This window comes from Gobius niger (genome assembly GCF_951799975.1).
Source record: "Gobius niger genome assembly, chromosome: 18".
Classification (NCBI taxonomy): Eukaryota; Metazoa; Chordata; class Actinopteri; order Gobiiformes; family Gobiidae; genus Gobius; species Gobius niger.
Window position 1 is genome coordinate 1,302,422 of NC_136869.1, and position 23,134 is coordinate 1,325,555.

The 23,134-nt window shown below is 39.7% G+C and overlaps 1 protein-coding gene across 1 annotated transcript; it reads right to left on the bottom strand.

The window, feature by feature from the left end:
- Window positions 1–812: 812 nt before the first annotated feature.
- nub1 (negative regulator of ubiquitin-like proteins 1) lies at window positions 813–20,975 on the bottom strand. The gene is made up of 14 exons (XM_079576120.1): window positions 20,858–20,975; window positions 18,378–18,545; window positions 16,529–16,593; window positions 15,789–15,853; window positions 15,547–15,714; window positions 10,839–10,921; window positions 10,662–10,768; window positions 8,725–8,911; window positions 7,393–7,500; window positions 7,169–7,321; window positions 2,850–2,996; window positions 2,544–2,624; window positions 1,084–1,321; window positions 813–1,021 (listed from the first exon to the last, which is right to left on the bottom strand). Exons 1-14 carry the CDS (start codon window positions 20,969–20,971, stop codon window positions 882–884), a joined length of 1,824 nt encoding a protein of 607 aa, XP_079432246.1. The 5' UTR covers window positions 20,972–20,975; the 3' UTR covers window positions 813–881.
- Window positions 20,976–23,134: the final 2,159 nt, after the last annotated feature.

Below are 23,134 nucleotides of genomic sequence, written 5' to 3' on the forward strand. Positions count from 1 at the left end.
ATGACAAAAATGTGACAAAAAATGACAAAAAATGTGACAAAAAATGTGACAAAAAAAATTAAAAATAATTTTTAAAAAAAGACAAAAAAAATAAAAAAAAATGAAATAAAAAGACAAAAAATGTGACAAAAAAAGAAAAAATAATAAAAAATATATGACAAAAAAAAGACAAAAAATGTGACAATTTTTTTTAAAAAAATTAAAAAATGTGACAAAAAAAGAAATAAAATGAAAAAAAAATGAAAACAAAAAATTTAAAAAAATGAAAAACAAAAAAGACAAAAAATTCTTTAAAAAAAATAACAAAAAAATTTATTAACAAAATGAAAAAAAGCTACAAAATGAGTTGAAAACCCCCCAAAAAAGATGGAAAAAAATCTGACGTGAGGATAAAGATCCATTTACATGACTTTTGCAGATCTTAGCTTTCAAACGAGGCGTTACACTGGCCTACAGGATTTGGGTAAAGCTGGGGAAAAGGCTCTGGGTTCAGGCGGGAGTTCAGAGCGGCCTTTGGATTCACCGACTAAACCAAACCAGGATCAAAAACGAGCGTCACAGGCAGAACCAACACAAGCGTCTTTATTGACTCGTTCAAAGTCAAACATTTAAACCGAATTTTGACAAAAAACAAAAAGGCTTTGATTTGTTTGGAAACGTCACACTTAACAAAACGTTCTCAACATAATACGAGTCTAATCAGAAAGTAAGACACGTCCTTCATTTGAAACAGAAGTGAATGTGAAAGTATAGATGACTGCGCCCCTCGGTGGTCAGTCTCAGAAGTGCTGTTTGGAAAGGAACTGGTTTGATTAAAAAGTGGATGTGAGGCTCCAGGCGGTGCTTCAGGCGGTGCTTCAGGCGGTGCTTCAGGCGGTGCTTCAGACGGTCTGCGTGGAGCGGCTCAGGTAGGACTGCAGCGTGACGATCAGCTCGCTCTCCTCCTCCAGAGTCAGGTCCAGATAATCCTCCTCATGACGAGAGATGTCTCCCAGAACCTCGCTGACCGCCGCCTCGTCCTCTGTGAACACCACCTTCACGTTACACTGGGCTCGTTAATGATGAGGGTGCTGAGGGTCTGACCTGGGGAGCTGGTGGAGGAGCTGCCGGTGGAGGTGGAGGTGGAGGAGGTGGAGGAGGAGGGGACCGGCTCCTGTCGCCCGGGCCCCGAGGAACCCGAGGAACCCGAGGAGTCCTGGCTGAGGTCTGGAGGCAGCTCGCCCTGGTTCTCCAGCAGGAGCTGAGCCGCCGCCTGGACGTCTCCGTCTGTGAGCGTGAGCGCCGTCTCAGCGTGAGGCCGATCGAAGCCCAGGTACAGGAGCTGCAGGGAAAAGATCAGACTCAGATACTTCAACCATACTTGGTTTTCCATACTGGAACCAGAAAACAATGTGTGGAGGATCTGCACATGTACGGGTTCAGCCACAATGTCACGAGATGTGTGATTCATTTGGAGGAAAACTGTGGCAAAATGAAGGAAAAACATTGATCAAAAATATTGTGAAATGGGGGATAAATGAGGGAAAATATTAGTGATGGAAAAATTGCGATAAGATGGAAAAAAAAAAGGGAATCAAAAAATGGTGGGAAAAAATCTGTGAACTTTGGCCAAAAAATAGAAACGTTTTTTTTTTTAATATTAATAATAAATTGGGCAAATTGTGAGAAAATATTTGAAACAACCAAGTCACTTCCTTTAACCCCTGAACTACCGCCTGAACCGAGCACATTTTCTCCAGTTTGGCTTTGCCCCAATCCAAAAGCGTCTGGGAAAAAGGTGAGAAAATAGCGACAGAACTGAGACGAAAACAGTGATGGAAATGTGACAAAAAAGTGAGAAAATATTGACAAAAAAGTGATGAAAAAGAGGCAAAAATGTCACAAGACATTGACAGAAAATTTGATAAAAAATGAGACAAAAAAATGACAGAAAATTGGGGGAAAAAATGACAAATGTGATAAAAAAATGGACCAAAATGTAGTAAAAAAAAAAAAGATGAAAAAATGTCAAAAAATGTGACAAAAAAAAGTGATGAAAAAGAGGCAAAAATGTCCCCAAAATGTCACAAGAAATGGACAAGAAATGGACGAAAAAATGAGACAAAAAATTACAAAAAAATTACAAAAATGTGATAAAAATTTGACAAAGAAATGACCAAAATGTAGCAAAATATGAAAAAAGAAAAGAAAAAAAAAGATAAAAAATTGACAAAAAAAATTGACAAAATTTGACAAAAAAAAGACAAAAAAAATATCCAAAACATGTGACAAAAATGTGACAAAAATTACAAAAAAGTAAAAAAAAAATGGAGAAAAATATCTGCTGACGTGAGGAAAAAGCTCCTCTCGGTTCAGGCGGGAGTTAAGAGGTTAAAGCCGTCCCTGCTTTCGATACTTTCATGTCCTCGACACCGGTAGAAGCTAAACGGTCTTTCCGACACCAGACTGATCTGATCGACGTGGATCTTCACAGTAAAAGAGGAGACTGATGCCGTTCAGAAAAGCTGCTACAGTGACTTTATGTGAAGCTGCTGGACTCTGACCTGCTCCACTTTCTCTGGACTCACGGCCTCCGGAGAGTTGTTGTTCGTGGCCTCGGCGGCTTGTCTGGAGTTCAGGAGGATCTGGAAACACGACGGAGCAGGTGGAAGGTTTAAACTGTGAAGTATCAGTGCAGTATCAGTGCAGTACTAGTGCAGTACTAGTGCAGTATCAGTGCAGTATCAGTGCAGTATCAGTGCAGTATCAGAGCAGTATCAGTGCAGTATCAGTGCAGTATCAGTGCAGTATCAGTGCAGTATCAGTGCAGTATCAGTGCAGTATCAGTGCAGTACTAGTGCAGTACTGACGGTGTACGCCTGGTCCACGTTGCCGTCGCTCTGCTGAAGGGCTCGAGCTGCGTCTCTTCGGTTAAATCCGAGTTCAGACAAAACGGAAACGGCCTCGAGGCGAGAGCGTCGCTTCTGCCGCTCCCGGTCCTTCATCTCCGCTCGCTCCTGCAAACATTAGGCCTGGTTTAGACCTGGTTTAGTCCTGGTTTAGGCCTGGTTTAGACCTGGTTTAGTCCCGGTTTAGACCTGGTTTAGTCCTGGTATAGTCCTGGTTTAGTCCTGGTTTAGACCTGGTTTAGACCTGGTTTAGACCTGGTTTAGACCTGGTTTAGTCCTGGTTTAGACCTGGTTTAGTCCTGGTTTAGTCCTGGTTTAGACCTGGTTTAGTCCTGGTTTAGTCCTGGTTTAGACCTGGTTTAGTCCTGGTTTAGACCTGGTTTAGACCTGGTTTAGACCTGGTTTAGACCTGGTTTAGTCCTGGTTTAGACCTGGTTTAGTCCTGGTTTAGACCTGGTTTAGACCTGGTTTAGTCCTGGTTTAGACCTGGTTTAGTCCTGGTTTAGTCCTGGTTTAGACCTGGTTTAGTCCTGGTTTAGTCCTGGTTTAGGCCTGGTTTAGGCCTGGTTTAGGCCTGGTTTAGACCTGGTTTAGTCCTGGTTTAGACCTGGTTTAGACCTGGTTTAGTCCTGGTTTAGACCTGGTTTAGTCCTGGTTTAGTCCTGGTTTAGACCTGGTTTAGTCCTGGTTTAGACCTGGTTTAGACCTGGTTTAGACCTGGTTTAGACCTGGTTTAGACCTGGTTTAGTCCTGGTTTAGTCCTGGTTTAGACCTGGTTTAGACCTGGTTTAGACCTGGTTTAGACCTGGTTTAGTCCTGGTTTAGACCTGGTTTAGTCCTGGTTTAGACCTGGTTTAGTCCTGGTTTAGACCTGGTTTAGGCCTGGTTTAGACCTGGTTTAGTCCTGGTTTAGTCCTGGTTTAGACCTGGTTTAGACCTGGTTTAGTCCTGGTTTAGTCCTGGTTTAGTCCTGGTTTAGACCTGGTTTAGACCTGGTTTAGTCCTGGTTTAGTCCTGGTTTAGTCCTTCTTTAGTCCTGGTTTAGTCCAGGTTTAGGCCTGGTTTAGGCCTGGTTTAGGCCTGGTTTAGGCCTGGTTTAGACCTGGTTTAGTCCTGGTTTAGTCCTGGTTTAGACCTGGTTCAGACCTGGTTCAGTCCTGGTTTAGACCTGGTTTAGTCCTGGTTTAGTCCTGGTTTAGTCCTGGTTTAGTCCTGGTTTAGTCCTGGTTTAGGCCTGGTTTAGGCCTGGTTTAGACCTGGTTTAGACCTGGTTTAGTCCTGGTTTAGACCTGGTTTAGGCCTGGTTTAGGCCTGGTTTAGGCCTGGTTTAGGCCTGGTTTAGACCTGGTTTAGACCTGGTTTAGTCCTGGTTTAGACCTGGTTTAGGCCTGGTTTAGTCCTGGTTTAGACCTGGTTTAGTCCTGGTTTAGTCCTGGTTTAGACCTGGTTTAGACCTGGTTTAGACCTGGTTTAGACCTGGTTTAGACCTGGTTTAGTCCTGGTTTAGTCCTGGTTTAGTCCTGGTTTAGTCCTGGTTTAGACCTGGTTTAGACCTGGTTTAGACCTGGTTTAGACCTGGTTTAGTCCTGGTTTAGTCCTGGTTTAGTCCTGGTTTAGTCCTGGTTTAGACCTGGTTTAGGCCTGGTTTAGACCTGGTTTAGACCTGGTTTAGGCCTGGTTTAGGCCTGGTTTAGGCCTGGTTTAGTCCTGGTTTAGTCCTGGTTCAGACCTGGTTTAGGCCTGGTTTAGTCCTGGTTTAGGCCTGGTTTAGGCCTGGTTTAGTCCTGGTTTAGGCCTGGTTTAGACCTGGTTTAGGCCTGGTTTAGGCCTGGTTTAGGCCTGGTTTAGGCCTGGTTTAGGCCTGGTTTAGACCTGGTTTAGGCCTGGTTTAGGCCTGGTTTAGACCTGGTTTAGGCCTGGTTTAGGCCTGGTTTAGGCCTGGTTTAGACCTGGTTTAGGCCTGGTTTAGGCCTGGTTTAGACCTGGTTTAGGCCTGGTTTAGGCCTGGTTTAGGCCTGGTTTAGGCCTGGTTTAGGCCTGGTTTAGGCCTGGTTTAGACCTGGTTTAGGCCTGGTTTAGGCCTGGTTTAGGCCTGGTTTAGACCTGGTTTAGGCCTGGTTTAGGCCTGGTTTAGACCTGGTTTAGGCCTGGTTTAGGCCTGGTTTAGGCCTGGTTTAGTCCTGGTTTAGTCCTGGTTTAGACCTGGTTTAGACCTGGTTTAGTCCTGGTTTAGGCCTGGTTTAGTCCTGGTTTAGGCCTGGTTTAGGCCTGGTTTAGGCCTGGTTTAGGCCTGGTTTAGGCCTGGTTTAGTCCTGGTTTAGACCTGGTTTAGGCCTGGTTTAGGCCTGGTTTAGGCCTGGTTTAGTCCTGGTTTAGACCTGGTTTAGGCCTGGTTTAGGCCTGGTTTAGGCACAGATTCTGCCCAGTTTAGATCTAGTTTGTGCCTCCTGTCTCCCTCTCTGTCACCTGTCTCCCTCACCTGTCTCACCTCTCACCTGTCTCCCTCTCACCTGTCTCCCTCTCACCTGTCTCCCTCTCACCTGTCTCTCTCTCACCTGTCTCCCTCTCACCTGTCTCCCTCACCTGTCTCCCTCTCCTCTCACCTGTCTCTCTCTCACCTGTCTCTCTCTCACCTGTCTCTCTCACCTGTCTCCCTCTCACCTGTCTCTCTCTCACCTGTCTCCCTCTCACCTGTCTCACCTCTCACCTGTCTCCCTCACCTGTCTCCCTCTCCTCTCACCTGTCTCTCTCTCACCTGTCTCTCTCTCACCTGTCTCCCTCTCCTCTCACCTGTCTCACCTCTCACCTGTCTCACCTCTCACCTGTCTCACCTCTCACCTGTCTCACCTCTCACCTGTCTCCTGTTGCTGATGTGCAGCGCCGCCTCCTGGACGTCTCCCTCACAGGCCCTCAGCCCCAGTCGAGCTTCTCTCTCACCTGTCTCTCTCACCTGTCTCCCTCTCTCTCACCTGTCTCACCTCTCACCTGTCTCTCTCTCACCTGTCTCACCTCTCACCTGTCTCTCTCACCTGTCTCCTGTTGCTGATGTGCAGCGCCGCCTCCTGGACGTCTCCCTCACCTGTCTCTCTCTCACCTGTCTCTCTCACCTGTCTCTCTCTCACCTGTCTCTCTCTCACCTGTCTCTCTCTCCCTCACCTGTCTCCCTCACCTGTCTCCCTCTCACCTGTCTCCTGTTGCTGATGTGCAGCGCCGCCTCCTGGACGTCTCCCTCACAGGCCCTCAGCCCCAGTCGAGCTTCTCTCTCACCTGTCTCTCTCTCACCTGTCTCTCTCTCACCTGTCTCTCTCACCTGTCTCTCTCACCTGTCTCCCTCTCACCTGTCTCTCTCTCTCACCTGTCTCCCTCTCTCACCTGTCTCTCTCACCTGTCTCCTGTTGCTGATGTGCAGCGCCGCCTCCTGGACGTCTCCCTCACAGGCCCTCAGCCCCAGTCGAGCTTCTCTCTGTCTCTCTCTCACCTGTCTCTCTCTCACCTGTCTCTCTCTCTCCTGTCTCTCTCTCACCTGTCTCTCTCTCACCTGTCTCCTGTTGCTGATGTGCAGCGCCGCCTCCTGGACGTCTCCCTCACAGGCCCTCAGCCCCAGTCGAGCTTCTCTCTCACCTGTCTCCCTCACCTGTCTCTCTCACCTGTCTCACCTCTCACCTGTCTCCCTCTCACCTGTCTCCCTCACCTGTCTCCCTCTCTCTCACCTGTCTCTCTCACCTGTCTCTCTCTCACCTGTCTCTCTCTCACCTGTCTCCTGTTGCTGATGTGCAGCGCCGCCTCCTGGACGTCTCCCTCACCTGTCTCTCTCTCACCTGTCTCCCTCACCTGTCTCCCTCTCTCTCACCTGTCTCCCTCACCTGTCTCCCTCTCACCTGTCTCTCTCTCACCTGTCTCCTGTTGCTGATGTGCAGCGCCGCCTCCTGGACGTCTCCCTCACAGGCCCTCAGCCCCAGTCGAGCTTCTCTCTCTCCTGTCTCTCTCTCACCTGTCTCCCTCTCACCTGTCTCTCTCTCACCTGTCTCCCTCTCACCTGTCTCACCTCTCACCTGTCTCTCTCTCACCTGTCTCCCTCTCACCTGTCTCTCTCTCACCTGTCTCACCTCTCACCTGTCTCTCTCTCACCTGTCTCTCTCTCACCTGTCTCTCTCTCACCTGTCTCTCTCTCACCTGTCTCTCTCTCACCTGTCTCACCTCTCACCTGTCTCTCTCTCACCTGTCTCCCTCTCACCTGTCTCTCTCTCACCTGTCTCTCTCTCACCTGTCTCACCTCTCACCTGTCTCCTGTTGCTGATGTGCAGCGCCGCCTCCTGGACGTCTCCCTCACAGGCCCTCAGCCCCAGTCGAGCTTCTCTCTCGGTGAAGCCCAGCGTCATCAGCTGCTCCATCTTCTCCGCGTCTGGGCTGAGCCTCCTGTAGAGCGCCTCCACCTGGACACAGGCAGAAGTGCTCAGATGCCCTCCCGTACACCCCGTACACCCCGTTATGCGTCACGCCGTACCTTGGAGAGCTGCTGTCGGGCCTGAGCGTCGTTGCCCTCGATGTAGGCCAGCAGACTCTGCAGCAGATACAGACGCAGGAACAGCACCTCCTCCCGGCCCGTGCTCCCCTGGGGACACCGTTTGAGAACCGTTTGAGAACCGTTTGAGAACCGTTCTTACGAGCGGCCACAACAAACATAACAAACAGAAATAACGCCATGACGACGATTATGGCTTTAACCCCTTAACTCCCACCTGAACCAAGCACAGTTTCTCCAGTTTGGCTTTACCCCAATCCAAAAGCTTCTGGAAAAAAGGTGAGAAAAAAGCAACAGAACTGAGACGAAAACAAGGATGGAAATGTGACAAAACGTGAGGAAAAATTTATGAAAAAATGACAAAAATTTGATTAAAAAATGACAAAAAATGTGACAAAAAAATGACCAAAAATTGATTAAAAAAATGACAAAAAATGTGAAAAAAATGGACCAAAAAATGACAAAAAATGACAAAAAAAATACGAAAAAATGACAAAAAATCTGACAAAAATTGACAAAAAACAAAAAAATGACAAAAAATGAAAAACAATGACAAAAATTTGAGAAAAGATGACAAAAAATACAAAAATGTGGCAAAAAAAATGACAAAAATTTGATAAAAAATTTCAAAAAATGACTACAATTTTAAAAAAAATAATGAAAAAAAGTGAGACAAAAATTTGATTAAAAATGTGACAAAAAATGACAAAAAATTGATGAAAAAATGACAAAAAATGATAAAAAATGATAAAAAATGTGACAAAAATTTAACAAAAAAATGACAAAAAAATGACAAAAATGATAAAAATTTGACAAAAAAGGACAAAAATGTGACAAAAAAATGATGAAAAACAATGACAAAAATTTGAGAAAAGATGACAAAAAAATACAAAAATGTGATAAAAATTTGACAAAAAAATGACCAAAATTTGATTAAAAAAAGGACCAAAATTTCATTAAAAAAAATGACCAAAATTTGAAAAAATTTTACAAAAAATGAAATTTAAAAAAACAATAAAAAAAGTGAGACAAAAATGACAAAAATGAGTTGAATACCCAACAAAAAAATGATGGAAAAAAACCCTGATGACGTGAGGAAAAAGCTCCTCTCGGTTCAGGCGGGAGTTAAGAGATTAAAAGCATCTTCATGATATCTTTATGAGACCCGACTGTAGGGAGTCGGAACAGTCCAAGTCTGCATCATAAACTATCAGCTTCAGAGCCGTGTTCCTCCTTAGCAGAAGATGAAGCGAGCAGAGCGAACGAAAACGCTGTTAGACTGCTGCTGTTACCCATAATGCACCGCAAAATTACCTTGATCATGCGCAGTCTCTGCTGCTGCTCGCCGTAGCACTGGAGGAAGCTCTGCTCCGCTCGCTGTAGCCGAGCTCGACCGTCGTCCAAACAGGAAAGAGCCTCCAGAGCCCGGTAACACCACACGATGTCCAGCTGCAGCACCGCGAAGTTATCCACCGAGCCCAGCAGCGTGGAGCCGCACTTACTGAGGAGCAGAGCGGGTTAGAGCTCAAACACACACGCACAAGTATTAACCCCTTTTCTCCAGCCTGGCTTTACCCAAATCTAAAAGCTTCTTGGAAAAAAAAAGTATCAAAATAATGTTGAACACGAGGATGAAAAAAACTAATGGAATCACGAAGAAGAAGCTAACAGGCTAACGGGCAAAGCTAACTGCGGGCTAGCTCCACTTAACCCCTTAACCCCCAACTGAACCGAGCACATTTTCTCCAGTTTGGCTTTACCCCAATCCAAAAGCTTCTGGAAAAAAGGTGAGAAAACAACGACAGAAGTGAGACGAAAACAATGATGGAAATGTGACAAAAAAGTGAGAAAACTTATATAACTGAAAAAATGGACAAAAAAAGGTGAAAAAGAGGCCAAAAAAAATGACAAATCAATTGACAAAAAAGGACAAAAAAAGGACAGAAAGTGACCAAAAAAATGTACAAAAAATGATGAAAAATTGTTTTCATCAATTTTTCATCATTTTTTGTACATTTTTTTGTGGCAAAAAATGTGACAAAAATTGACAAAAAATTGACAAAATTTGACCAAAAAAATGATGAAAAAGTGGCAAAAAATTGACAGAAAGCTACAAAAAATGATGAAAAAAAGTACAAAAAATGATGAAAATATTTAAAAAGTGGCAAAAAATGTGACAAAAAAGGACAAAAAAAATGACGAAAAAATGACGAAAAATGATGAAAAATGATGAAAAAATTACGCAAAAGTGGCAAAAAATGTGATAAAAATGTGATAAACTGACAAAAAATTGATAAAAAATTGTCAAAAAATGACAAAAAAATGATGGAAAAAGTGGCAAAAAATTATCACAATTATCACAAAAATGTGACAAAAATGTGATAAAAACGGACAAAAAATGACAGAAAGTGACAAAGAAATTATGAAAAAATTATGAAAAAATTATGAAAAAGTGGCAAAAAATGTGATAAAAAATTGATAAAAAAAGGACAAAAAAATGACAAAGTGACAAAAAAATGACAAAAAAATGACGAAAAAATATGAAAAAATGACGCAAAAGTGGCAAAAAATGTGATAAAAATGTGACAAAAACGGACAAAAAAATTACAAAAAACAGACAAAAAATTGATAAAAAACTGACAAAAAAATTACGAAACAATTATGAAAAAATGACGAAAAAATTATCAAAAAGTGGCAAAAAATTATCACAATTATCACAAAAATGTGATCAAAAATTGACAAAAAATTGAAAAAAAAAAATGACAAAAAAGTGGCAAAAAATGTGACAAAAAAGCTACAAAATGAGTTGAAAACCCCCCAAAAATTATGGGAAAAAAATGTGCTGACGTGAGGAAAAAGATCCATTCAGATGAGTTTTGTAGATCTTAGCTTTCAAATGAGGTGTTACACTGGCCTACAGGATTTGGGTAAAGCTGACCTGGAGAAAATGCTCTCGGTTCAGGCGGGAGTTAAGAGGTTAAACAGTATTTACAGCCATGATTGAGTGAAATAAATGATCTCCATTGTGTAATTTGGATGAACAATATCCCTCTGTCCCTGTGTCTTGTCTGTCAGTGTAGGATTTACTCTCACGGGGAATTAATGAGTAAAAAACACTCATGTACGACACCTGCAGTGGCGCTTATGGCCTCTGGGGGCAGGAGTTACTTAGTTCTGCTTTAACGCAACAAAAAAGCGATAAAACAGCATGGAATTTGACTTGCTCCTGCCTGAAGAATCATGGTCTGCACCTGAACTGCTGGTCGGCCTGGAGCAGGTGGCACAGGGCGTCATCGAACTGCCTCCTCTTCATCAGCGACCGGCCCTTTTCGTGGAAACCCATGGCCAGAATCAGAGCCTGGGAAACGAGCGTCGCCGCAGTGAGAACCTCGTTACATTTACAAGAGCTCAGATCCACTCAGTCCAACCTTTTTCTCCTGGTGAGGGATGTTCAGGGGGTTTCCCTTCTGGTCTGCGATCTCCAGGAACGGCTTCGAGTCCAGATCCTCGGCTGAAAAAGAAGCAACAATAAACAAACATCCTTCTGAATGCATGAAGTGGAAGGAACGCGAACATAAGTAAAGGTCCGTTCCTCTTTCAGGGGTGTAGAGATTCTCCTTCCTTAGGATTCACACAGGATTTCCCAAAATTTTCAAAACCCCATTTTTTTTAAACTTGTTTTTTCTTTCCTATTTTCCCCCATAAATAATTTTCCCATGATTAATTATGACCAAATATTTTCCCAGTTTTCTTTCTTGTTTTTCCCATTTTTTCCCCATTTCTTGCTTATTTCTTTAAATAAAATGTTACCTTATTTTTCTCTATTTTTTTCCTTATTTTTTTCTTATCCCCCAAAAAAGCTTAATTTTCCCCCCAAAATTTCCCAATTAGTTTTTCCTCATTTTCCCCCCATTTCTTGATTATTTTTCACACTTTTTTCTTTTATTTTACCCAAAATCTTACCAAATTATTGTATTTTTCCCTTATTTTTTTTAATCAAATTTGATCCAATTCTTTTCTTATTTTTCCACCAAAAAAATCTTCATTTTCACCATTTTAAAAATTATTTTTCCCAAAAACCCTATTTTTTTTTTTTTCTTTTTCTTCCCAATTTTTCCCCCCAATTTCTTCCTTACTTTTATCAAAATTGTAGCCGATTTTTTTAAAAATTGTTTCACATTTTCCCTCATTTTCCCCCAATCTTTTCCCGTCACATTTTTTTTTTTTTTTTTTTTTTTTTTTTGTCACATTTTTGTAAATTTTTTATCACATTTTTAATTTTTTTGTCACATTTTTGTAATTTTTTTTAAAATCATTTTTTGTCACATTTTTTTCATTTTTTGGTCAAATTTTTGTATTTTTTTTTGGTCAAATTTTTATCAAATTTTTGTCACATTTTTGTCATTTTTTTGTCACATTTTGTAATTTTTCGGCAATTTTATGTCAATTTCTTGAGACATTTTTGGGACATTTTTGCCACTTTTTCGTCGCTTTTTTGTCAATGTTTTCTCACTTTTTTGTCACATTTCCGTCATTGTTTTCGTCTCAGTTTTGTTGCTATTTTCACAGCTTTTTTCCAGAAGCTTTTGGATTGGGGTAAAGCCAAACTGGAGAAAATGTGCTCGGTTCAGGTGAGAGTTAAGGAGTTAAACACTAACATAAGTAAAGGTCCTCTCCTCTTCGTACCTCTCTCTGACAGGATCTGAAGTCTTTCTGCTGGCCTTATTAATCTCTTAACCCCCGCCTGAACCAGATTTTTTTTCCATCATTTTTTTGTTGGGTGTTCAACTCATTTTTGTCAAATTTTTGTCACATTTTTAATTTTTTTGTCCTTTTTTTGTCCTTTTTTATTTTTAATTTTTTTGTCACTTTTTTCCCATTTTTAAAAAAATCATTTTATGTCACATTTTTTTAAAAAAAGTCATTTTTTGGTCAATTTTTTGTAGTTTTTTTGTCAATTTTTTATCACATTTTTATTTATTTTTTTGTCAATTTTTTTCAATTTTTTTTTAAATTTATCACATTTTTGTAATTTTTTTCATCACATTTTTTTGTCATTTCTTGTGACATTTTTGCTACTTTTTCGTTACTTTTTTGTCAATTTTTTGTAATTTTTTGTCAAATTTTTTAATTTTTTTGTGTAATTTTTTTGTCAATTTTTTGTAATTTTTTTATCACATTTTTTTCATTTTTTTTAAATCATTTTTTTCATTTTTTTTAAAAATCATTTTTTGTCAAATTTTTGTAATTTTTTTGTCAATTTTTTTTTATCACATTTTTGTCATTTTTTCGTCACTTTATTGTCGATGTTTTCTCACTTTTTTGTCACATTTTTTTGGACTGGGTTAAAGCCAAACTGGAGAAAATGTGCTCGGTTCAGGTGGGAGTTAAGGAGTTAAACAGTAACATAAGTAAAGCTCCTCTTCGTACCTCTCTCTGACAGGATCTGGAAGTCTTTCTGCTGGTCTTATTAAACAGTAACATAAGTAAAGGTCCTCTTCGTACCTCTCTCTGACAGGATCTGAAGTCTTTCTGCTGGTCTTATTAAACAGTAACATAAGTAAAGGTCCTCTCCTCTTCATACCTCTCTCTGACAGGATCTGAAGTCTTTCTGCTGGTCTTATTAAACAGTAACATAAGTAAAGGTCCTCTTCGTACCTCTCTCTGACAGGATCTGGAAGTCTTTCTGCTGGTCTTATTAAACAGTAACGTAAGTAAAGGTCCTCTCCTCTTCATACCTCTCTCTGACAGGATCTGAAGTCTTTCTGCTGGTCTTATTAAACAGTAACGTAAGTAAAGGTCCTCTCCTCTTCATACCTCTCTCTGACAGGATCTGGAAGTCTTTCTGCTGGTCTTATTAAACAGTAACGTAAGTAAAGGTCCTCTCCTCTTCATACCTCTCTCTGACAGGATCTGGAAGTCTTTCTGCTGGTCTTATTAAACAGTAACGTAAGTAAAGGTCCTCTCCTCTTCATACCTCTCTCTGACAGGATCTGGAAGTCTTTCTGCTGGTCTTATTAAACAGTAACATAAGTAAAGGTCCTCTTCGTACCTCTCTCTGACAGGATCTGGAAGTCTTTCTGCTGGTCTTATTAAACAGTAACATAAGTAAAGGTCCTCTCCTCTTCATACCTCTCTCTGACAGGATCTGAAGCCTTTCTGCTGGTCTTATTAAACAGTAACATAAGTAAAGGTCCTCTCCTCTTCATACCTCTCTCTGACAGGATCTGAAGTCTTTCTGCTGGTCTTATTAAACAGTAACATAAGTAAAGGTCCTCTCCTCTTCATACCTCTCTCTGACAGGATCTGAAGTCTTTCTGCTGGTCTTATTAAACAGTAACATAAGTAAAGGTCCTCTCCTCTTCATACCTCTCTCTGACAGGATCTGAAGTCTTTCTGCTGGTCTTATTAAACACTAACATAAGTAAAGCTCCTCTTCATACCTCTCTCTGACAGGATCTGAAGTCTTTCTGCTGGTCTTATTAAACACTAACATAAGTAAAGCTCCTCTTCATACCTCTCTCTGACAGGATCTGGAAGTCTTTCTGCTGGTCTTATTAAACACTAACATAAGTAAAGCTCCTCTTCATACCTCTCTCTGACAGGATCTGGAAGTCTTTCTGCTGGTCTTATTAAACACTAACATAAGTAAAGCTCCTCTTCGTACCTCTCTCTGACAGGATCTGGAAGTCTTTCTGCTGGTCTTATTAAACAGTAACATAAGTAAAGCTCCTCTTCATACCTCTCTCTGACAGGATCTGGAAGTCTTTCTGCTGGTCTTATTAAACAGTAACATAAGTAAAGGTCCTCTCCTCTTCATACCTCTCTCTGACAGGATCTGAAGTCTTTCTGCTGGTCTTATTAAACACTAACATAAGTAAAGGTCCTCTCCTCTTCATACCTCTCTCTGACAGGATCTGAAGTCTTTCTGCTGGTCTTATTAAACACTAACATAAGTAAAGGTCCTCTCCTCTTCATACCTCTCTCTGACAGGATCTGAAGTCTTTCTGCTGGTCTTATTAAACACTAACATAAGTAAAGCTCCTCTCCTCTTCATACCTCTCTCTGACAGGATCTGAAGTCTTTCTGCTGGTCTTATTAAACACTAACATAAGTAAAGGTCCTCTCCTCTTCATACCTCTCTCTGACAGGATCTGAAGTCTTTCTGCTGGTCTTATTAACCTCTTAACTCCCGCCTGAACCGAGAGGATCTTTTTCAGATTTTTTTTCCATCATTTTTTTGTTGGGTGTTCAACTCATTTTTGTCACTTTTTTGTCATTGTTTTGTCAAATTTTCGTCATTTTTTTGGCAAATTTTTATCACATTTTTAATTTTTTTGTCACTTTTTTTTCATTTTTTTAAAAATCATTTTTTGTCACATTTTTTTTCTTTTTTGGTCAATTTTTTGTAGTTTTTTTGTCAATTTTTTATCACATTTTTTTCTCATTTTTATTTATTTTTTTAGTACATTTTTTATCACATTTTAAATTTTTGAGAAATTTTTTTGTCACATTTTTTTCATTTTTTTAAAAATTTTGATCACATTTTTGTAATTATTTTCATCACATTTTTTTGTCATTTTTTGTCACATTTTTCTCATTTTTTCTGCAATTTTTTGTCAATTTCTTGTGACATTTTTGCCACTTTTTCGTTGCTTTTTTGTCATTTTTTTGTTAATTTTTTGTAATTTTTTGTCAAATTTTTATCACATTTTTGTAATTTTTTGTCACTTTTTTTGTAATTTTGTTGTCATTTTTTGTCACATTTTTTCCATTTTTTGGTCACATTTTTTTCATTTTTTTAAAATCATTTTCTTCGTACCTCTCTCTGACAGGATCTGGAAGTCTTTCTGCTGGTCTTATTAAACAGTAACATAAGTAAAGGTCCTCTTCGTACCTCTCTCTGACAGGATCTGGAGTCTTTCTGCTGGTCTTATTAAACACTAACATAAGTAAAGGTCCTCTCCTCTTCGTACCTCTCTCTGACAGGATCTGGAAGTCTTTCTGCTGGTCTTATTAAACACTAACATAAGTAAAGCTCCTCTCCTCTTCATACCTCTCTCTGACAGGATCTGGAAGCCCTTCTGCTGGTCTTATTAAACAGTAACATAAGTAAAGCTCCTCTCCTCTTCGTACCTCTCTCTGACAGGATCTGGAAGCCCTTCTGCGTGCGCTGCAGACTCTGGTTCTGGTTGTTCTGTCGCTCCTGCTCCTGCTCCTGCTGCTGCTTCCACTCGGAGTCGCTCACTCGCAGCACCATCATCTTGCTGTGGTTCCTCACGCCCTGCTCGTCCAGGCGCTGCTCTGCGCTCGGGGGAAACACGGGTCAGTGCAGCTCGGACTCGGGTCGGCCCCGGGTCACTCGGCCTCACACTTACCCACGTTCAGAGTCCTCCCGTTCAGGATGAGTTTGACGGATTTGAGCCCGTACTCTTCCCTGATCCTGAAACGAGCTGTAATTAAGCTCTGAACTCCCGCCTGAACCGAGAGGAGCTTTTTCCTCATGTCGTCAGATTCTTTTTCCAGCATTTTTTTGTTGGGTATTCAACTTATTTTTGTCACTTTTTTGTAATTTTTTTGGTCATATTTTTATCACATTTTACTCATTTTTTGTCAATTTTTTATACATTTTTTGTCAAATCTTTGTCATTTTTTTGTCAATTTTTGTCACATTTTATCACATTTTTTTTGTATTTTGTTGGTCATTTTGTGTCACTTTTTTCTTCTTCATTTTTTCATCAATTTGTCATCAAATTTTTGTCATTTTTTGTCATTTTTTGGTCATTTTTTGTCACTTTTTTTCCATTTTTTCATCAATTTGTCATCAAATTTTTGTCATTTTTTGGTTAAAAAAAAATTGTCACATTTTATCACATTGTTGTCATTTTTTGTCACATTTTTGTCATTTTTTTATCACATTTTTGTAATTTTTTTGCCACATTTTCATACATTTTTCGTCACTTTTTTGTCAATGTTTTGTGTCAATTTCCATCATTGTTTTCGTCTCAGTTCTGTTGCTATTTTCACAGCTTTTTTCCAGAAGCTTTTGGACTGGGTTAAAGCCAAACTGGAGAAAATGTGCTCGGTTCAGGTGGGAGTTAAGGGGTTGGGACTGTACCTGTCCACCAGCTCCTGGGCGCACACGTCCAGCTTGGTCTGGAAGAAGCTCTTCGTCTTCGGGTCCTGAAACCACAAGAGGGATTTTAAAGGTTATTTCTTTTTATTAACCTCTTAACTCCCGCCTGAACCGAGACGATCTTTTTCCTCACGTCAGATTTTTTCCCATCATTTTATTGTTGGGTATTCAACTCATTTTTGTAACATTGTTGTCATTTTTTGTCACATTTTTGTAAATTTTAAAAAAAAAAAAAAAAGTGAATTTTTTTATCACATTTTTTTCATTTTTTCGTCAATTTTTTTAATCAAATTTTTGTCATTTTTTTCGTCAATTTTTGTCCATTTCTTGTGACATTTTTGCCACTTTTTCATCAATTTTTCGTCACTTTTTTGTCACATTTCCGTCATTGTTTTCGTCTCAGTTTTGTTTTTTCCAGAAGCTTTTGGATTGGGGTAATTGGGGTAGGTGGGAGTTAAGGGGTTAAACATGGACTTTTCCTGAATGTGTGTTGTTATTGTTCTTACTGTGGCACCAGATTAAATCAAAGACACAATTGTCAGAAATGTTCAACAATTTCCCTCCAACTCAAAGCTTCTTTTCGCTCACACATCACACTGAAGCTCCACAGAAAACATGGAGAAAGGTTTACAAAGCCCTGTGGTTCAACACTGACGCCCCCGAGTGATGGGTTTTATGAAACTCATGTATTCTAATTACTCATGTATTCCGATACTGATGCCACATGCTTGTACTCATTAATGAGGTCCCGATACCAGAAACCGTGTGTCCGACAGGAGCAGCTCCACTGAGGAGAGAAAATAACAACAAACAAATCCAATAATCCACATAGAGCGGACTTTATTACAGACGACACTCCCTACAGCAGAGTCTGAGCTGGATTTAACCAGAGCTACACGTCTGCAGTGTCTACAACATACAGGCTAATGATGCTAATGTTGCTAATGTTGCTAACTAGCCGCTAACAGTTTTGCCCAGGGGCTTATTCATCTGAAAAACTAAAAAGTCCTCAGAAAATCCAGAATAAAGAGATGCAGCTCGGGCGCGGGGCGATACGGACTAAAAGTCGTATCCCGAAATGAAATGTTGAGTCAAAGTCGAGGCCAAACACGAGTAGTTTTATTGAAAACTCACTATAAAATGTAAACATAAACACACATTTAAATAAAAAAATTCTCTTAAATAAAAATAGCCGAGAAAATAAAATCTTTTTCTGAGGGAAGCGCTTATATATAAAGAGATAACAAAATAAAGTGCCCAGTTTAAGATAAACTTTTAAAAATCGGCCGTTTCTTTTTGGTAACTTAATAGCTTATCTGAATTTGAAATATCCCGATATAATTCCATATCTCATTTAACAATATATCGATACATCTTAAATATCGATGTATCGCCCAGCCCTCGATACAGCATGTTTATATTGAGCCAAAATGAGCAGAACAATGAAAAGGCTGAAGCTCCTGGATGAGTTTCTATAAACACAGGAGAAAATCCACACGGAGCTGAAGTAAAGGAGAAAAGAACCGTTTATCTGCAGTAATAAGTAACATCTCAGTACTATTGTTCAATAAAAACACATAAATGAATAAAGCACAAGCACTGAGGAGCTTTAGGACATGAGCTGTTCTGTCTGTGATGGACAGAGACAACCATATTTAAAATTAGCACTAGCCTAGCACTAGCCTAGCACTAGCCTAGCACCTCTAAACTCTTCAGATATCAGAACTGCATGAATGAAAACATAAAAACATCTACAGATTCAGCAAACCTCCTGAATCATCCCCGGATCGGATCTTTGTGTGACGTGTCCGAGTGTGTTTTTGTGAAGCACCTTCTTGGAGTCGCGCGGCAGCAGCAGCTCCAGCGACGCCACGTTAGTTTCTCGGAACGTCTGGTTTCCTTTGCCTCGGTTCACGGCCTGAGCGCGGATCGACTCCAGAGCGCCCCCTACCTCCGCCACCGAGAGGCCCAGCAGCGGCGCGTACTGCTCCGACAGATCCTGGCACACAACAGCATCTGGTCTTAGAAAAGGGAAGCGGGAAAACCCAGAGGGCGAGGGCCGGGTACAAACAAACGGTACTGCTGTATCTGGGTGGGCGGTGTCGATAATATCTCAATATCGATATTCAGATGATAATCTTCAACGACATGTGTACAATCTTGCAGAGAAGGTCTTGCTAAAGATATAAAAATGTGTATACATATATATAATTGTATATGTGAGTTACCAATGACATCACACAGTTCTGGCGGCCATTTTGAATAAGTAGAATTATGGGCTGTATCCGAATGTCACACTATTCCCTATATAGTGACTATATAGTGACTATATAGTGACTATATAGTCACTATATAGTCACTATATAGTGACTATATAGTGACTATATAGTGGTCACATGTTGTAGGGGCGTCCGAATGTCCAGAGAGAAAAAAGTAATGCACTCGAAATTTCCCACAATGCATCTGGAAAAGTAGTGAGTATCGATGGTCACTAAACGGGTCAATATAGACCACAATGCATTGATACAGACGCATCTCGTCATAGAAGGGGGCGTGGTTTCGCCGAGGGGGAAAATAGAATCTTTAGAGAAACACAGTTTTTCCTCTTTTTAGCCATTTCCTGGTGGAATATGAACTTATTTATCACATAAATAAAGTCAAGTCTAAATCGGGCCCATGTGGATATTTTCTCACAGCAGATTGTTCAGTAGAAGTGAAAAAACGGCAGTTGTAGCAAGCGCTACCTAACCGTTAGCATTAGCTCGATGCTAACATGTAGCATCAAGTTAGCATTCTCCGTTATTTATGTATTTATGGGCTGTTGAACCACTTTGCTCCTCCCCATGTCTTTGTATCTTTATTAAGTAGAAACTATATTCATAATTCAGCGTTTGTTAAAGTAGTTTTTTTAATAATTAGAGAAAGTTTAGATTTTTTCAAAATTGTTTTCCCCCTTAACTGTTTTAAAGAATGACCATATATGGGCGATTCCAGAGATGCGTCTGTATCTATTGCGAGAGTGGGAGAAGAGCCTGACAGAGACAGGTCTTTGAACTAAACACGACTGAAGTAAATCAGCTGTTTCAGTCGTGTGTTTGTGTTTCTCATGAATAAACGACCAAAATATAAATGGTTACGGTGAAAAGATGCTAACGTTAGCTGCTAACCTTTAACTGGAGCTGCTAAATGACCGATAGCTTCATGCTAACGTTAGCTGCTAATCTTTACTTTGAGCTGTTAAATGACCGACAGCTTCCTCTCGAATAATCTAAGACATTCATGTAAAATCCATGTTAAATAAAAGCGTATCTGACTCGTATTTATCATAAATATTCCACTGTCTCTGAGTTTGGTTTTTATCACAGAAATACTTTATTCCCGGTCTTTATTGAACTTTAAGCAGATGTAGTCGCTCAATCTGCTGGTGTTCGGACACCTGGCTCCGGGCTCTGAAAATGACAAAAATCCAGCAAAAAAACGGCAAAAATCCAGCAAAAAAACGACAAAAATCCAGAAAAAAAACGACAAAAATCCAGAAAAAAACGACAAAAATCCCTCAAAACTGTGACAAAAATCCAGCGAAAAAATTACAAAAATCCAGCAAAAAAATCACAAAAAAGTGACAAAAATCCATCAAAAAAATGACAAAATCCAGCAAAAAAGTGACAAAAATCCAGCAAAAAAAAGACAAAAATCCAGCAAAAAAGTGACAAAAATCCAGTAAAAAAAAGTGACAAAAATCCAGCAAAAAAAGTGACAAAAATCCATTAAAAAAGTGACAAAAATCCATTAAAAAAGTGACAAAAATCCAGCAAAAAAAGTGACAAAAATCCAGCAAAAAAAGTGACAAAAATCCAGCAAAAAAAGTGAGAAAAATCCAGCAAAAAAAGTGACAAAAATCCAGCAAAAAAAGTGACAAAAATCCAGTAAAAAAAGTGACAAAAATCCATTAAAAATAGTGACAAAAATCCATTAAAAAAGTGACAAAAATCCATTAAAAAAGTGACAAAAATCCATTAAAAAAGTGACAAAAATCCAGCAAAAAAGTGACAAAAATCCAGCAAAAAGTGACAAAAATTCAGCAAAAAAAAAGACAAAAATCCAGCAAAAAAAGACAAAAATCCAGCAGAAAAATAATTTTAAAAATGGCAAAAACACATTAGGGAAATAAAAAGTGACGACAATTGCAAAGAGGAGAGAATGCACTACAACATGGTTAAAAGCTCCAAAAAGTCCATTTTTAGGACCTTTAAAGACCCAGAGCATCAAGTCACAACAGCTAATGTGGATCCAAACAGTGAAGAACCAAACCTGCATGTGCTCTGGGCTGGGCCGGTTGTCCTCGGTGTACGGGGGGTTCCACAGCTGGATCTTCTGCTGCTTCAGGAGGGTCTTCAGTTTGGCTTCAGTGTTTTGCTCCGCCATCGTGTCTGTGGACGAGACACAACGACCAGATTTATTATCCTCCCCTCGTAGAATGTTTACAAAGAAACTACTCGTCTTGAATGCGACAACACTGGGGATTAACTGACTTAGACGTGTAGAATAACTCACTAAAGTGATAAGAAACTGGAAGAAAATGACACCTTAACCTCTTAACTCCCGCCTGAACCGAGAGCATTTTCTCCAGGTCACCTTTACCCAAATCCTGTAGGCCAGTGTAACGCCTCATTTAAAAGATAAGACCTACAAAACTCATCTAAATGGATCTTTTTCCTCACGTCATCACATTTTTTTCCCCATTTTTTGGGGGGTTTTCAACTCATTTTCCGTCCATTTTTTGTCCATTCTTTTGTCTAAGTTTTCTCACTTTTTGTCACATTTTTGTGATTTTTTCATAATTTTTTGTACATTTTTTGTCTACGTTTTTTCACTTTTTTAGTCATTTTTTGTACATTTTTTGTCCTTTTTTGTACATTTTTTGTGACATTTTTGCCACTTTTTCATCATTTTTTCTAAATTTTCCGTCAATTTTTTGTACATTCTTTTGTCTAAGGTTTCTCACTTTGTCAAATTTTTGTCATTTATTGTACATTTTTTTGTCCTTTTTTTGTGACATTTAAGCCACTTTTTCATCATTTTTTCTAAATTTTTTGTCAATATTTTGTCCGTTTTTTGTCTAAGTTTCGTCACTTTTTTGTCACATTTTTGTCAATTTGTCATATTTTTTGTAATCATTTTTTGTCAATTTTTTGGGCATTTTTGTGACATTTTTTCCACATTTTCATAATTTTTTCTAAATTGTCCTTTTGTCCAAGTTTTCTCACTTTTTGTCACATTTTTGTAATTTTTTCATATTTTTTTGTCAATTTTTTGTCTACGTTTTTTCACTTTTTTATCAATTTTTTTGTCATTTTTCAGTCATTTTTTGTACCTTTTTTGTCCTTTTTTGTACATTTTTTGTGACATTTTTGCCACTTTTTCATAATTTTTTCTAAATTGTCCTTTTGTCCAAGTTTTCTCACTTTTTTGTCACATTTTTGTCATATTTTCATAATTTTTTTGTCAATTTTTTGTCAATTTTTTGTCAATTTTTTGTCACTTTTTCATATTTTTTTCATCATTTTTTGTCAATTTTTTTGTCTTTTGTCAATTTTTTGTGACATTTTTGCTACTTTTTCATCATTTTTTCTACATTTTTCGTCAATTTTTTCACACATTTTTGTCATTTTTTCATAATTTTTTTGTCAATTATTTGTCCATTTTTTCTCTAAGTTTTCTCACTTTTTTGTCACATCTTCATCATCGTTTTCGTCTCAGTTCTGTCACTATTTTCTCCCTTTTTTCCAGAAGCTTTTGGATTGGGGCAAAGCCAAACTGGAGAAAATATGCTCGTTCAGGTGGGAGTTAAGGGGTTAAAACCTTAAACGAAAATGAAAGTACTATTTATTTACACACGGAGACTGAGCCAGTAAACGCTCTCCAGGACACAAACCTCCGCTAAATGAGATAAAAACAAAGAACAACCTTGAAAGAAAAGTAGAAACATTACAAACTAGGACTAAACACATCCTGGAAGACAGCGCTATATTTAAACTCCGCGTTTAACTCACTAAATATACATCTAACAAACAAAAACAGACGTTATATCTTCATTAATCTTCACATCCTCGCGCTCTTGTCTCCTGTTGTTGTTGTTCAGTGGCTACACACATGATGCTAAAGCTAGCTCGAGCGGAAGCTAACCGTTAGCTTCCTTTAGCTTCCGCGGTAAAGCGCAGAGTTCGCCGTGTTTTGTGGATGTCCCTCGGTAGTTTCTGACTCCTGGCGTTACCTGGAGGGGGAGCGGGGAGCTGTCACGGTGTTTGGAGCGTCCTGCTCTCGCTAAAACAGCGCTTTTCTCCGCTGGAAGCGCTCGGTCCGTGTTGTTTATGTGCGTACGTGACGGAGCTGGTTAATAACGGGAGGAGGTCTCACTCTGAGGAAGCACAAACTACGGCGTCACTTCTGCGGTCAGGGAGGGCAGGTCACGGGGCAGGTGTGGCTTTTAGAGGAGGAATGGAGTAAAGCCGTGAAGATTTAACCTCTTAACTCCCGCCTGAACCGAGAGCATTTTCTCCAGTTCGGCTTTACCCTAGTCAAAAAGAT